This window comes from Phaseolus vulgaris, chromosome 3, assembly GCF_051622355.1.
Source record: "Phaseolus vulgaris cultivar YP4 chromosome 3, ASM5162235v1, whole genome shotgun sequence".
NCBI lineage: Eukaryota > Viridiplantae > Streptophyta > Magnoliopsida > Fabales > Fabaceae > Phaseolus > Phaseolus vulgaris.
The window spans coordinates 49,395,609-49,413,044 of record NC_143500.1 but is presented as its reverse complement, the minus strand read 5'-3'; the positions used below and the strand labels follow the sequence as shown (position 1 = coordinate 49,413,044).

At 27.8% G+C, this 17,436-nt stretch overlaps 1 protein-coding gene across 1 annotated transcript; it reads right to left on the bottom strand.

Moving 5' to 3' along the window:
• Positions 1-7,953: 7,953 nt before the first annotated feature.
• On the bottom strand, positions 7,954-9,170 carry LOC137808296 (transcription factor HEC1). Its single transcript, XM_068609328.1, has one exon. It carries the CDS (start codon positions 8,947-8,949, stop codon positions 8,185-8,187), a length of 765 nt encoding a protein of 254 aa, XP_068465429.1. The 5' UTR covers positions 8,950-9,170; the 3' UTR covers positions 7,954-8,184.
• Between the last annotated feature and the right edge of the window lie 8,266 nt (positions 9,171-17,436).

Genomic DNA, 17,436 nt, shown 5'->3' with positions numbered 1-17,436 from the left:
CAACAATGTTCTTCTATGCTTAACTATTATCACGGATGCACAGATCTTGGGTTATATAATTAACAGGAATATAAAAAATTGTTCTAGGTAATAAAATATTATTGACAAAACAGTTTCATGAAGATAAGATTTTGATCAGATGGTAAAATTTGATATAGAAAATAGCCGTGATTATTGTATCGGTATTGGGCGAGGCTGGGACCCGCCTGGCTGCCCGATGCCCAGTCAACCTGATCGAGAGACCGAGAGGTCAAGACCTTTGGAAACTTGGCCGAGCGACCGAGAGGCCAAGGCCTTTAGAGATTTGGCCGAGAGACCGAGAGGTCAAGACCTTTGGAAACTTGGCCGAGCGACCGAGAGGCCAAGGCCTTTGGAGACTTGGCCGAGAGACCGAGACCTTAGAAGACTTAACTGAGACGGTCGGAGACCACAGGTATTTGGCCGATGGCCGACCCTCACCATGGGAACTTGGTCGATGGCCGAACCCTATTACAATTAACGCTCAAACCAAGATCAGTAAAGCTAATCCATCATCAAGAATTAGGTAATGCAATCCTAAGCGGTATCCACCTCGATAAACGGGCCCAACAAGGTAGGCCCATTAGAATAATATAAATAGCACACATTCCAAGGAGAAAGGTATGTCATTTATTACTGTTCACCTACCTGAGAGCTGACCACCCGCTTTACTGACTTGAGCGTCGAAGTGCCTTCGCAGGTACCCCCACCATCCGGTGTTCACCCGACGACCGAGTGCCGAGTGCCGAGTGCTGAAGGATAAGCAGGAGGACGAGAAAAATCCCAGTTCATCACCCAGTCACCTGCCCGACCGAAGGAAGGAGAATAAGACTTCAATAGTTCTCTAGGTCCCATCTCCCTAGCAGAAACAATTATTAATATAGAATGGAAAGTGTAGTGTGAGAAATGGGAATTTTAGTGATAAAAGAAACAAGTTAGCATTGGAAAGAAATTGATGTGTAGAAGAATAATTAAATTTTTATTAAATATATCAAAAAAATGTGAGCAAGAGCTTGAAGGCCACGTTTTGATGTATACAAGTTTTGATAGTTTTTTGGTTTTTTTGAAATTATATATATAGATAACCTGTTTTTGTGTCATAGGATTGTGACATTTTTAAAAAATGTCTCATATTTATTTTATTATTTCTTCACTGATAAAAAAAATAAGAAAAAATTTATGAAAATTAGATAAGTGTGATTGAAATTTTAATTATTTTAATTTGTAAAAGTAAAATTATAAATTTATCTTTATGTTTAAAAATAATTAAAAATAATAATATGATTTATTAATTTATACATTTTATTTTTTTTAATTAAAATATTACCTCCAATACTATCTAATAACTAACCCGGGACAAAATACAAATTATGTAAAATTGTCAAACACTGGAAAAATTAACATAAATTTTAGAAAAATGAAATGGATTCATATTTATAACGAATATTAAACAAAATACAATAAAATGCATAATATAAATAAAAATTATGTTAAATAATATTTCAAAAAATGATAACAACCGTACAGTCAAATATCTAGTTAAAAAATATGAATAATTATTATAGATATATAAAAAGTTATTAAATAAAAATAATATTTAAATGTTTATAATTATAAAAAATTAAATTAAAAAATAATTTCTGTAATAATGATAGAGATCTCACATCGACTAAAGATAAGGACAATTCATTACATATAAGTGGGTGTAAACCTCAACCTCATTGAGCCGGTTGTATGGGGTTGAGTTAGGCTTAAAATCCACTTTGTAACATGGTATCAGAGTCAGGTTCAATCATATTCTAAGGACAATTCATTGTATATAAGTGGGTGCAAACCTCAACCTCATGAGCCGGTTTTATGGGGTTGACTTAGGCTTAAAGTCCACTTCGTAACAAATAAACTTAAATAATATTATTAAATATTTTTACTATAAATTTATCAAAATTTCATTTCATTTAACTGCAGCAGGTGGGACTCAAAACCAAGTCTCTTGACAAATGTCCAAAGAACCTTTAAGATTTAATTACCTTATTCGTCCATACATTTGGGCTCAATATTCAATTTAGCACTGTGGGTTTTAAAAAAATCATTTTCGTTCCTATGTTTTTCAAAATGTATCCAAACTAATCATTTCCGTTAAGTCTCACCTAACGGCGTCAGTTTTTGCTTACGTGGCAGAAAGAGAGTGTTTATATGGCAGAAAGAGAATGTTTATGTGAAGAGAGAAGTGTGATTGAGAGTTATTAATATTATTATTGTTATTAATTATTATTATTATTTATTACTATTATTTTCTTAATATTATTATTATTACGGTTATTATTATTATTCTTATTATTACTGTTATTATTATTATTATTATTATTATTATTATTATTAATATTATTCTTATTATTATTACTGTTATTATTATTATTCTTCTTATTATTATTTTATTATTATTATTATTACTGCTTTTATTATTATTATTATTACTAATATTATTATTACTATTATTATTACTATTGTTATTATTATTATTATTATTATTATTATTATTATTATTATATTATTATTATTATTATTATTATTATTATTATTGTTATTATAAGAATAAGAATAATAATAAAAATAACAGTAGTAATATTATTATTATTATTATTAATAAAAAAATTATAATAATAAGAAGAAGAATAATAACAGTAGTAATAATAATAATAATAATAATAATAACTCTCAATCTCACCTCTCTCTTCACATAAACATTCTTTTTCTGTCGCATAAACACTCTCTCTGCCACATAAACACTTTCTTTCTGCCACGTAAACAATACCTGACGCCGTTAGGTGGGACTTAACGGAAATGACCAATTTGGATACATTTTAAAAAACATAGGGACGAAATTGATTTTTTTAAAAACCACAATATTAAATTGAATATTGACCCCAAATGTAAGGACAAATAAGGTAATTAAATCAATTTTTAACCATTACACCAATCAAATTTTTATTGTTATGTTATGATTATTATTATACTTATTAGTATGATTATCAATATTAATATAGTTAATAAAATAAAAATTAATCACATTATTCATATATTTAATATCATTAATACTATAAGTATTATTAAATATTATTATTATTAATATTAATAAATATTATTAATATCATTAATACTATTAATATTAATACTATTAATTTTATCATATTAATAATATGTATACTTATTAGTTATGATTATTATTATTTATGAATATTAATTATGATGTTATAATTATTTATATTATAATAATATTTTTAATATTATGTATATAACTATTATTGTAATAGTTTGTAGGTAATAGAGATTCATGGGTAATAGTTGGTAGGTAATAAGATCCATGGGTAATAGTTGATGAGTAATGCTGAATTTACCTACGGATTCAGAATTTGTGGGTAATAATCCTTAGGTAATGTTGTCCGTAGGTAATATTAGTAGATAATGTTAAATTTACCTACTAATTCAGATTCGTGGATAAAAATCCATAGATAATACTAATTTTTTTTAGTAACCCTTGAAGTGTTTCATTTTATTTTATTTATTCTTTATTAAGAAAAAAAAATCATATAGCAAAAAATACAAAATAAATTACATTTAACTTTGTTTTAATATTTTTTTTTATCGAATAAATTATTTTAATACTTGTTATAATTACAATTATTTTGTTTCTTTCCTTCTCCTCCTTTACTCTAACATAGAGATGGTGGGAAATGTTTCACAAACATCCCTTACACTAGACATCAAAATATTCTATTCAAATGATATTAAGATCTCATAACTGGAACATTTAGTATTAGTGGCTGGTTCCAGATTAGATTTGCAGTTCTTCTCTTAAGTTTATAATTAGATTTCTAGATGGGGATATATAATTCCTAATATTTTTCTATTATCTAAATATTTATTTTCTTTGTTATGTTAGATTTAACTATAATTAACACCATAGTCTCAAATAAAGTCAGGATACTTATCCAAATTTATTCATTAATTAGCACTTACTAATAAATAAAGATTTATTTTATCATAGGAAATATTATTCTGGAAAAGAATTAAATTCTTTCTTTTAGTCTCTTATAATGGATCTTGCTTCCTTTAATGATGTCATAACACTACAAGAAAATCATTAAATAATAATCAAATTTAAAGACAAAAAATAATTAGTCATTATATTGACTAAATTAAATATTATATAGTGACTAATTTAGAGAGTAAAAAATTATTGATATCTAATGTAGTTTCTATTATTAATAAAATATTATAATAGTTTCTAAATTGGTATTTAAAATTAGCTACCAAAGTTTTAACTACTAATATTTTAGATTTTAAATTAATCTCTAAAAGACTAATTTAGAGCATAAGTAGTTAGTACCTAAAATATTGATAGTTAATAGTTAGATACCAACTTAAAAACTACTTTATAAATTTTTATTAATAATATAAACTATTTTATATATAACAATTTTTTAGTTTATAGAATGATTTATAATTTAGTTAATATAGTGATTATTTATTTTAATTTTTTAAAATTAATTTATTTTCTTATTTGATGGTTTTCTTATAATATAAGGAGTTATATAGGTATATAGTCGTACATTTTATTTTAGTAACCACGTAATAGAATCATCAATGATAATTCAAATTCACATTATGAGAAAGATTGATACCACGAAATAGAAATCAATTAATAAAATAAAATTTTGGTGTCATATCTACTGTGTGATTTCAAATATAAATGGAATCAATGTACATAAATTGAAATTGATACGTGGCATGAAACTTAAAAGGAAAAAAATATGGAAATCAGTAAATTGAAATTGGTTGAAATAAGCTTTGGAATAGAAAACTTTTTGATAGAAATATAAATTTTTGACATTAAATTTGAAATCGAAAATCGAAGGATTATTTCCTACATTAGTAATTGAAATACAAAGTTTTCGAATAAATAAGGAGTGTGCCTGAAAACCATGGCACAGTGAGGTGGATTTATGGTGTCGAAGTATTTCTTTGATCATGATATCCTTAAATCATATAACATAAATATTTTAAAATATTTTGCTTACTGAAAAGTGAATTCGATTACTAATAAAAAATAGTATTAACAATTTAAAATAAAATTATTCAAGTGAATTAAAAAATACATGAAATGAAATGATGATGAAGATGCCTTCGATTTCTTTTAAAAAATATCGAAACAAAAACTTAAATTTCAAAAGAAAAATTACAAAATTCGATTTTAAAAACGAATCGAAACGATGGCTAAAAAAAACATAGATTTCGAAGAGAATTTAGATTTAAAGAAAAAGAAACAAAGAAGTCGATGCAAACTTTGATTAAAAGTTCAACAAAAAGAGATAATTGAATTTTAATATATTATAGAATGGAGAAAATAAAACTCGCCTAGATTTTTGGAGAAAAGGTGCATAACAAGGATTTGGTGGGTGTTCAGGGGTTGGTAGTTAGGATTCTTAATACTTATCTTAAATGGACGTATCCGTGTTAGACACACGTATCGGTGTCAATACCCATACGACACTCGTAGGCTATGAGGTTCGGACACTTCTCTTAAATGGACGTATCACACGTATCGGTGTCGACACTCGTACACACTCGTAGAACACTTATAGGTGAAGTGTTCAATTCAAAAAATAGCACAATTTTAATACAATTTTAAAAGGTATAAATACAATAATTTTTTAAAAACTCAAATTTATTGTATAAATTTTTATTATGATTATAAAAATAAGGAACAAATTTTTTTGAACCAGTCATGAAAAATGTCTTCCTGCTCCCAAGAGAATCTGAAACATACTTTTACACATAAATATTTATTTTCATTTTATATAATTCAAAATTATATCATATATAGATCAATATCCCCGTGTCCTACATTTTAGAGATTATACGTATCTCCGTGTCGTGTCAGTGTCCGTATTCGTATCTGTGTTACATAGCTCGTAGGACACTTATCACTGAGGAAGTGTTTAATTCAAAAAATATTTGTTAGATTTTTTAAGATTCGAACACGGTTCTAACACAATTTTAAAATGTATAAATACAATAATTTTCTAAAAACTCAAATTTATTGTATAAATTTTTATTATGATTATAAAAATAAGGAACAAATTCTTTTGAACCAATCATGAAAAATATCTTCCTGCTCCCAACAGAATCTGAAACATACTTTTACACATAAATATTTATTTTCAATTTATATAATTCAAAATTATATAATATATAGATTCGTGTTCCCGTGTCTTACATTTTAGAGATTATACGTATCTCCGTGTATCCGTATATGTGCTACATAGGTCGTCCTTCTTCGCGGTTTATTGGAAATGGATGAACTATGAGGGTCAGACACTCCTCTTATATGGCATGTTCGTGTCAGATACACGTATCAGACACGATACTCAAAAAACACTTGTATGACACTTATGAGTGAAGTATTCAATTCAAAAAATATTTGTTGGATCTTTTACCATTCTAACACAATTTTAACAAAAAAATAAAAAAAGAAAGAAAAATATATTAATTTTCTAAAATCCATTATGAATTTTTTAGTATGATTATAAAAATAAGGAACAAATCTTTTTAAACTAGCTATAAATTTTTTTTTTCTAAAAAAAAAAACTTAAACATACTTTTGCACATAAATCTTTACTGTCAATTTATATAATTCATAATTATATAATATATATAAATTTGTGTCTCTGTGTTTTACATTTTAAAAATTATACGTATATGTGTGTTCGTGTTCATATCGATTCAGTGTTTGTGTCTATGCTACATAGTTGATGAGTGATGGCTAGAGTTTGGTCCTCCTTCAATGTTGTAGTTTTTTGAAAGTATAACTATAGTTTTGTTGGGTTTTTTTGGTATCTTATTACGGTCAATCTTGTAACGTTGGTTCTTTGATTAGTGTCTCGTTCGATATTGTTCTTGTTGGTCGGTATTCAGCGTCTCATTTCTAACTATTCAATTCGTCACATTTTTTAAGAGTTGATTCTTTTAGATGAAAACCAATTATTCCGATTTTCAAATTTCTTGAGATATTTCAATGATCAAAGTTTCTCTTCACTAGCCCGTTTTCAAATTCTTCCGTTTCCCTTTGCTAAAGTTAAGTTTATTGTTTTTATAAATTGTTGGGTCTTTCTAAAGAATGTTAACTTACATATTCTTATACCACTCACCTTGATAAAAAAAAAAATACTTCTTCATTTACTTGAATGGATAATCAAGTTAGTATGTATGGGTTATAGATTATGTATATTCAGATATTTGAATAATGCTGGTTTCAAAAAAATAGGTAAATCCATATTATTTTTTGGATATTTTAATTTTATTAAAAGATCTAAGACAAATAATAACAATCTAAAATATCAAAATAGATATTATAAAATATAAAAACAGATTCACTTTTCTAGAATGGTAGATAAATGAAAGCAAGAATCATCTGAAGCTATGAGATGAGTGAAAAGCGAGAATCATGATCACTAACCGTCATGTATATATGCTGCACCATGTAGGGTAGCTTCGATCACCAAGGATGAATTAAAGCACTGAAGTGCATTGCATGTGAACCCTAACGGGATATAACTAAAAAGTAAGAAAAAATTGCAAACTTGTTCCTTAATTACATAATTAGAAAACAAATTAACATTATTTGATCTGGCTGAAAACAAAGTGTGATATTAGGTGATAAAGCGAACAAAAGAGTCTGAGATCTTCAAAGAGTTCTTCATTTATTCAATTTAAGTATACTTGCGTTGTTTTCAGTTAAACTCAGACAATTTTTCTTACACTCTCTTTCAATTTTTTATTTATTTGGGTACAACTGATTTTCTTTGGCTGATTAGATTTTTGTGAGAGGGGATGTGTTGCATATGCTGACCATAAATTAGAAAACAAAACAGAAAATTGTAGAACAGATTGATCCATTTTGTTATTGAAATTTTGACTACCCCGTCGTGACCATTGCAAAAGTAAAAGAAATTCACTGTAACAATGGTCATATATAACATGGAGAAATATTTTCTTCCCGACCCACCAAACCATGCATACACCAATCAACAGGACACAGAACTGATTGCTTCGCATCGGAAAACAAGAAAATTAACTCCCTCACTTGCATCTTCTCTCAATTATTAATTAGCTGAGCAATTGTTTGGAAGTAGAACCACCGAACACTTGACAAGGTTGGCAACCCTTCATCAACAAAGAAGAATAGTTAACAATATTGTTGGAGTTAGACATCCCTATTGGGAAACCGACAGCACCAACAGTATTGTGATTGTGTTGTCTATTTGCCCCTGCTTGTTCCAGGGTCTGCACCTGTTTTTTCAAGAACTTCACGTAGTGAATGGCCTCGTCCAGCATCGATGCCGTGTCCATCTTGGTGCCACCTGGAACTAATCTCTGAAGAATCCTTATCTTCTCGCTTATCCTTTCCCTTCTGTGCCTCGCCGCTACGCTCTGCGGATCCTTTGAAATCTTCACGTTCCTTCGCTTCGGTGGCTTTATGGATTCAGGGTCTATGTGAATAGGTTGCATCACTGCTATTCGGAATATCATTTCCCTCATCGCCGCCATGGAGTTTTTTTTCTCAGAAGGGTAGGGAAACGTGCTGGGTTGTGGGGGATGGGGTGAAGGTGTCATAGGTTGTTGGATAAGGTTGTTGTCATTGTTGGAAAAATTGAGAAGATTTGGCGGTGGTGGATCAACAAGAGGCGGTGGAGTTGCGCTGTTAAAAATGGTGGAAACGCTTGCTGAGGAGCTTCCACTTGACAACATGTCTGCTTCTGTGGTATAAAAAGGGTCGCAGAATTCGGGGAACTTTTCCATTTGCATCATCATTGCCATCACGTCCATGTTGGTGGTGTCACACACGGAAGCCTTCACTATGTCCACATCCATGAAAGATGAGAATGGGGAAGGTGAGAAAAGAGGGCTGCAGAATATGATATGGGGGCTCAGGAAACGGGTTCTGGATGTAGGGTTTGTATCATAGAGAGGGGTAAGGGGGTGAGAGAAAGAATAAAATAGTAGAAGGAGAGTGCAGAAAGTGAAGAGAGAAAGATTGTTATTTATCTCTGAACCCACCAACAACAACAACAATATCCAGCAGGGTCACTGTAAGTGGAAGTCCTTTTTATAGCAACTTGTGACTGAAATTTTATCTTTGGAAACTTGAGGAAAATCTTTTCTTTTTTTTTACAAAACTAAAATAATTGTACTGTCGGGGGGAATGAGTTAAGAGACTAAACATTTAAGGTAGTTGAAAATGTGTAAGTCCGGTGAAGATATGTGGTGATAGTTATAGCTAAGGAGACTTAAAAAACCTTGATATTAATTAGCATATTGGAAGAGTGATGTAAGTACATAGTTGCTATTGAAATTGAAGAGTATTAAAGATAAAAAAATAAAAAATAAAAAAAGGTGTGAGAGTATATGTATGTGTGTACCTCTCTTTCATTTATGATGATTGGATTTACAATGTTGTTAATAGTTATGATGAGCTATGGATGGAAAGTGGGCATGAGGTGTGTGGGGTTGGGTCTAGGGAAGGTGGTGTGTTGCACCGTTGATGGGTGTAGAAAGGGGAGAGGTCAAAGGGTTGGGGCATTTAAGATGAAGGGCTGAGAATGAAGAGGGACCACATAGCGGTGGAAGTGGGGCAGAAGGATGAGTTGAAATGCTGGTGCATGAATCAATCAGCATTGTAATGTATCCATGCTTTTGACTCAAAGGGGTGTGCTTTGGTAAGTTGGGTTGAAATTTTACCAGTTTGGTTTGATAAAGGAGCCAAAGTAGCCCCCACAGTCACATGACATATGTCAGAAGAAGACTGGAGATAAGTAAATTCACTGCAACCTTCAACCTTACCTCCGCCACCGTCGGAAAGGGCCGCCAAGCCCCAGATAGATCAAGATAAGGGTACGGTGGGCCTCCGCTACATATACTTGCCAACAAATAAAACAAAGGACAAAAATTACATATCAACTTCTCTTTTCATTTATCTTAAACAAAACCATGGATCAATTCGCATTATTTTACTTTAAACACCAATTTTATATTCAAATATTACAAAAATAATTTTAACGACTCCTACAAATGAGATCGTATTTTATAAAGAAAAAGTACGTTAAGTTGTTTAACAGTATCTCTCTAGCCGACAAGATGGAAAAGAGTCTGTAAAACAATTAACAAATCTTTCGTCTGGTCAAAATGTGAAAAATAACAATAATTTAAACTGACAGCTCTAATTATTTTTATATATTATACTTCATTAATATTTATTGATTTCTCTGATATTTTTTTCTTTCATAAGATCCCATTTATTATGCTTGTCTTCTTATTTATTATTTTGTGATTTCCAAAAATCAGTAATTTTGAAAGTTGTGATGTTATAAAATCTGTTATTTGAAGATGACGGAAGAAAAGTGGAGAGATGAGTTAAGAATTTGTAATGTGAAAGGTAATAAATAAGTTAGATCTTGACGAAATATGCTACTCAAGTAGTCACTGTTATCAGAGAACGCTTTTCGAGGTAGATTGGGAGCTAGCGGTGAGGCGTAATTGCGGACCCTCTTTCTTTCTACTCTGCTCTCCACTCACCACTTACTGCACCTCTCCATATTTACACTTCATCAATAAAAAAAAATGCACTTTTACTTCAATTCTTATTTCATTGTCACGTCGAAATAACAAATTCACATATTTTCATCTTCTAATTCTAAATTTGATCTCCATTAAAATAAATAAAGCATGAAGAAGTTTCTTTGATTTGATATTTGGCATCTTGCTTTTAATATTTGTAAAGAAAGTGCAAGAATTGCTTGCTGTTTAAGCTTGCCTGCACTGCTAACCGTTCTGTCAGACCTTTTCAGAATTTCTAAATAATGGAAATTAGCTTTAGCATTTTTGGTGCTTTTTGGCTTGCATAAACTTGTGCAAGTCAATAAATTTTGTGTTCTTTTAACATAAATAGTTCGTCAGTTCAAGTACAATCTGAACGCACCGTGTTTCTCCCTGAATCTTATTTGTTCCAAAGTTACACACGCGTGGATGTAGCAATGTGGAAATATATCACTTTCTTTTATGTTCCGGTTCATCAACCAATAATGCTTCATAGTAAAAAAAAACATTATAATTTTTGGAATGTTGGAAAACATGATATATGACGATGAAAAATAGTTTACATTATTATTATCAGTGCATCAATGTCTAACTGCTATATAAATCTCTATACAGGAAACATTTTGGAGGGGAAAGTGCTGTATATGAAACCAAGTTATGATTCAGAAGATTCGGGTCTCTAATAATAGTATGCGGATAAATTAAAATATAAATCTTAGCTTCTCTGTTGCTGGGACCCCAGTGAAAGAAGGAGACAAAAGATGCTTAAAGGAATCAGAATTGAATTATTTAAAATTTATAATAAAAGTGTGAGAAGGGATATAAAAATGAAGAAATGAGCATGATGTAAAAAGGACAGGAGATAAGAAGATAAGATGTTAATTATTATAATTGCAGGGAAAGTGGTCCCTTATTTTTGTTGATATATGATATTGAGAATTAATTGAGTTTCACCCAAACAGTGTGAACCTACAGGAAAAGTGAAGAAGTAACCTTTCAGGTTGTCTTGCTATAGTTTTTATAAGATAATAATTGTTACTATGGGAAGGGTTCTTGAAACCCTGTGTAGCCTGCTAGGAAGAAGAAAAAGAAGGGAATGGGAAGCTATGATTAATTTGTGAGATAGGAGTACAGAGAATACAGTTAAAAGGGTTGTTGTTTGCACTGTGTCCAATGTCTAGTAGTAGCTTGGGTTATTATAAAGCTGCAGAGTCAACTCAAAAAAGGTTCAAATGGGTTGGCATTGTGCTTGCATTTCAAGTAGTTACTTACCACTTCTAGCTCAACTAAATACCTTCAACTTTCACCCATATTTTCTGCCAAACCCTTTCTCTTCCAACTATTTCTTTTCTCAACTTCCTCATTCCTCATTGTGTTAATCAGATACAACATAAAACAAAACTAATGGAATTTAATCACAATCAAAATTCCTTCAAATTATTATTCTATTCATCTACTCCCAGAACAACCATATGTGGAGATTAGCATTTGAATCTCTGGACTAATTCCTTTCAATCAAACCAAACTTGTGGCTAAGCCTCTGCCATTTGTTGTGTGTCCTTGAGAGTAGATGAAAAGTGAAAAGTATGTAATCTGTTTTTAAAATAATATAAGCTTCCTTGCACTTTACGGTCCATCTTCTTGATTAAATAGAATTTTCTTTTCTTCATTTCGATGTGATGCCAGAAACATAAAAAAATAGAAAATATAATTGTTGTTCTCATCCAATTGAAAGTGATGAAAAATAATAATAAATCTTACTGATGTGTTTATATGCCAGATAAATGGAGATTTCCTCCACTAAAGTTTCTGCCAATTTCATAAGAAGTTATTTTTATATCAACAATCTGGTAAATATTTGTGGAGGTTATTGACACTCTAGATTTATATTGGAGTGATAAAATGCATATAATTGCCTTAAGATAATATTTTAATTCTAAATTTGTAATACGATAACTGAGAGGTAGAATATTGAAAGAAGTTATACCGAGAATTATATATAAAGGATAAATAAGCATATATATAATAACTGTAACAAAACTTAAATCAATAAGAGTCCAAATTAATGAGTGTGTATAAAATAATAAAGAGGTGCAGAAAGAAAGGCCCAAACAAGGTATAAGTTCAATAAAAAAAACTCTATAAATAGAGGATCAACTCAAGAGGTAAAGTAGAGTGAATTTTATCTGATGAATGTAAAACTATTTCTGACTTTGATATCGGAGTACCTTGTAGGTACACACCCATCTGTGAGAAGAGAAGTCGAAAGTCCAACCTAGAAAAAAACTGGAAGCCCAAATCCGAGAAATCAACTAGTGAAGTCTGTGTTGTTGAATGTTTTCGATTTTTTTTAAGAACAAAATTCAATTATAATTTTTTTTATTATTATATAATGATCTTGGATAAAAAAATCTTAAATAAAATCTAAGTTATAAGAATAAAAAACGATTTTTTATCTTATAAAATTTTTATTTACACAAAAATATGAATAAAAAATTATTACAAACAGACAAATAACTATAAAAGTATAATGTAACAATATAAAATTATAAACCAAAAATAAATAACATTATAAAAGCTCACTACATGAATAAAATTATAAAAACTTACAAAAAATAAATACAACTCTAAAAAATAAATAATTATAAAATATAAATCTTACAAGAAAACTAAAACAACTTGTAAAAATTATTTAAATAATTTTATATAATATAATAGTATAAAAAAAAGTAAAATAAGACTAGTATTACTTAAGGGTGACCCTTTTAAGTAAAAAATAAAATAACATGCTTAGTGTTTGGAAAATACCTTGATAAAATTTTGTGATTATTGGATCAAACGGAATTAATTGTTATCAAGATTGCAATGATTTATTTCTTAAGCATTTACAATTAAAAAAACTTGTGTCATCCAAGCATGGATAAACTTGCTCATTTTGACACATTGAACACTTGTCCAAAGAGATGAAATTATAGAATGTTTTTGTGTCATAATCATTGAATGTGTAATGACAACTTTCCCAGCATGAGATTGGTAATGGGATGGAGGAAAATTCTTTATTCTTTTGCAAATTTTTACAATTAATTACAAAATATCTAACTTTTAAATATACTTCACAATATTAATATTGTACTTTACTATCGATTTGAGTATTTACACTGATGCGTAAAATAAGTGTTTCTATTTTACATTTATTAGAATATTATATAGTCGCAGTTGATAAACATTCTTAAATCAAATATTTATCAGATTCAGATTTATAAATACGATTATGGTAAATAATTGCTTTTATTTAATTTTTTTAAAAAAATAAAAATCTTAAGCCCTAAGGCAGCCGTAGCTGCAGAAACAACAAAGTAAATATGGAAAAACAAAAACCCAAACAGAGGTATTAATATTGGGTAAATTCTCTATCTAGCATCATTTACACTTTTATTTTCCTAATTAGCACCCTTTTGTTTTTATTTCCCTATCTAGCACTCTTTTGTTTTTATTTCCCTATCTAGCACTTTTTTATTTTTTATTTCTCTATCTAACACCTTTTCAAAAATAAATTAAAAAATAATAAATTAATTTTTTTTTTTGATAATTTTAGTTTTGAATGCATTAAAAAATAAATATTTTTAATGTTTAAAATAGTTAGAAATATAATTAATGAATAAAGAAATGAGTTTTTACAAAATAAAAATAAAAAAATAATAAATTTAAAATGTTTAGTTTAAAAATTATTTTTTTAAAGAATGAATAAAATAAAAAATTAAACTCTACAATAACATAAAAGTTGAATATATAAACATAAATTAGTATTTATTTTTATTATTATTGATGACATAATTATAAAAAAACCAAGTTAAATAAGAACTGATATGGACATAAACGAAAAACATGATCGAAAACAAATGTTCATATTGTCAAACACCAGGACACATAAAGAATATGTCCCAACATTACTGGATTGTGCACTTCTCTTCATTAATTATGTTTCATTTCGTACAAACTATTTAATGTACCATTGAAGAAAATATTAAATGAATGGTAATCTTTCATTTATTTTTCATTTTTATGATCAACATATACTTATTTAGTATCGCCTTATATATCTTATATTTATTTTATTTGGATTTATTTTTATATCTTTTATCTTTATCTTATTTTGTTTTGCCTTTATTTTATATCTTTTATGTTGTTGTAGAGTTTAATTTTTTATTTTCTTCATTCTTAAAAAAAATAATTTTAAACTAAACATTTTAATTTTTTAATTTTATTTTATAAAAACTCATTTCTTTATTCATTAATTATATTTCTAACTATTTTAAACATTAAAAATATTTATTTTTTAATGCATTCAAAATTAAAATTATCAAAAAATAAATAAATTATTATTTATTTATTTATTTTTGAAATGGTGCTAGATAGGGAAATAAAAAATAAAAGGGTGCTAGATAGGGAAATAAAAACAAAGAGTGCTAAATAGAGAAATAAAAACAAAAGGGTGCTAGTTAGGGAAATAAAAGTGTAAATGGTGATAGATAGGGAATTTATCTACTAATATTAGAGAAACTAAAAATTATTTAAACGTTCTTTTCCTGTGATTATCCAATTTAAAATTGGGCCAAAACTCTAGATATACCAAGTTTGGTCGGGCTTTTAAAGGACCGCATAGGATATGCTATTTGCACATCATGTTTGATTTTTTTTGGACTTATTGAAATATTTAAACTGACTCTTATTTCTTTCTTTCCCTTTTCCAGATGTTACATAAATTACTTTCTGTAATGTTACTTTGATATTACATATGCTAGTTATATTTTATACACTATGAAAGACCATTTTCATAATGTAATTATATAAAAATTAGTTTTCATCATGTTTTTTTATACCTAAGGAAGTTTTGATTTTATTTTTTCTAAAAAAAATCTTTGTTTTTTGTTCTTTTGTAATTTAAAATTATTATTTTCATCTCTAATGTTATATGACCATAGCTTACTATTCATGTGTTAAGGATGAAAGTGAGGGTCTAAAAAATACAAGAACTTGAACTATCACATAAATTTGCTCTTTAAACACTCCAACAAACTTCACATAAATTTGATTTTGTCAAACTTCATCAATCACATTTTTCTTTTGCAATTACTTCCTGCACCCAATCAAATTTCAACCTGCACTTGATTTTTATATGAAATGACAAAAATGTTCTTAAATAAAAGGGATGAAAAAAAATACATTCTAAAACCCCTTTTCAGAATACTTTTCAGGATTTAGGTTTTTCTGAACCTTAAATTCCTTTTCCCGAACACAATAATTTATTATAAATTTGTTTTTTCAGAATGTATTTTTATTTTATTTTATATTTTCATTTCTAGAATAAAGATATTTTTGGAAATTTAAAAGTGTAAAGGGTGCAGGTTAAAAAAGTTGGGTGTAAAAAGATTTTGTCTATTTATTTTCTTACTTAAATCCACTTTGGGCTAAATTTTTAAATCTGTGAAGTTTGAATGGGCTATGAATGTCAGCATGGAGCCTTTACACAGTAACGTAACTAAGATTGGGCTTTACTGTGAAGTGTTAGATAAATAGTTTCTGGAACAAAAAATCGGAAAATCAATTTGGTCGAAAAATATATTTTGTGACAAATAAATTTGTATTTTTATATTGATGAAGAATATTTAAATTAAGAGTATGAATAATATTAAATTTATAAATAGAAAATAAATATATTTATATATCTCGTTTTCGTATTTATTTTTGTTTTAAATTATGAAAATATTTAGTTTATTTGATTTTTAAATTATATAATTATAATTTATTTCGCTATTACATGACATTAAAATGAAAAAAAAGATTTATATTTTCAATATTAAATTATTAATAATATTTTTTCTATAACTTTCTTTTAAGTATTTAATAAATATTTAGATAAATATAAACTCATATAAATATACACGTTATTGAAGATGAAATACAAAATTTCATATCAATAAATATATTATTAGAAAATATATAATCAAACCAAAACTCTTATTTTAGGAGATTTCAGTATATTCACTAAAACTAGAAAAATTAGTTGCAATTTGTTTAATTAATGTGAATATTTATGTATAAATCAACCTTACAAAATTATTTTAATCACGTAGGACTGACATTTATTTGTATACTATAATTTAGTCACAACTCTAATCGACATTAAATTTTCAACACAATTTAATCATTGAGGACTCAAGCATAAGAATAAGGGAAACTTGATACAAAGCGTTAAGTTTAAAAAAACTTGATTAAGATAGAATTTGAAAGATTCTTATATTATTTTAATAAAGTGAAATTTAAGTTTATTTCAATTTCACAAAATTAACTCAATAAAGTGAGATTTATAACCTTGTATATCTGAACATATCTTTAGATAATGTGAATCTCAAATAATCACCTTACACTGAAAACATTGAACATGAGAATAAAAAAACACGTGATAACGAATAAATTCTTAACAAATTTTAATATTATTTAAAGAAAGTAAAATTTAAGTTTAACATAAAATAATTTTAATATCATCTTATAAAATAAATTTTAAATCTAATTCAATCTCACAAAATTAATAACTCAATATCATAAAATTTGCTATGAAATTAACAATGATAAATTTAAACCATTGTAAATATGCAATATATTTAGGAAGTTATTTAGAAGAGCTTTTACAAAATTTAACTAGTGGGAGTAATTTATTACTTTCTTATACAGTTTTTTTCATCTCATTTTTACGAGTAATGATAA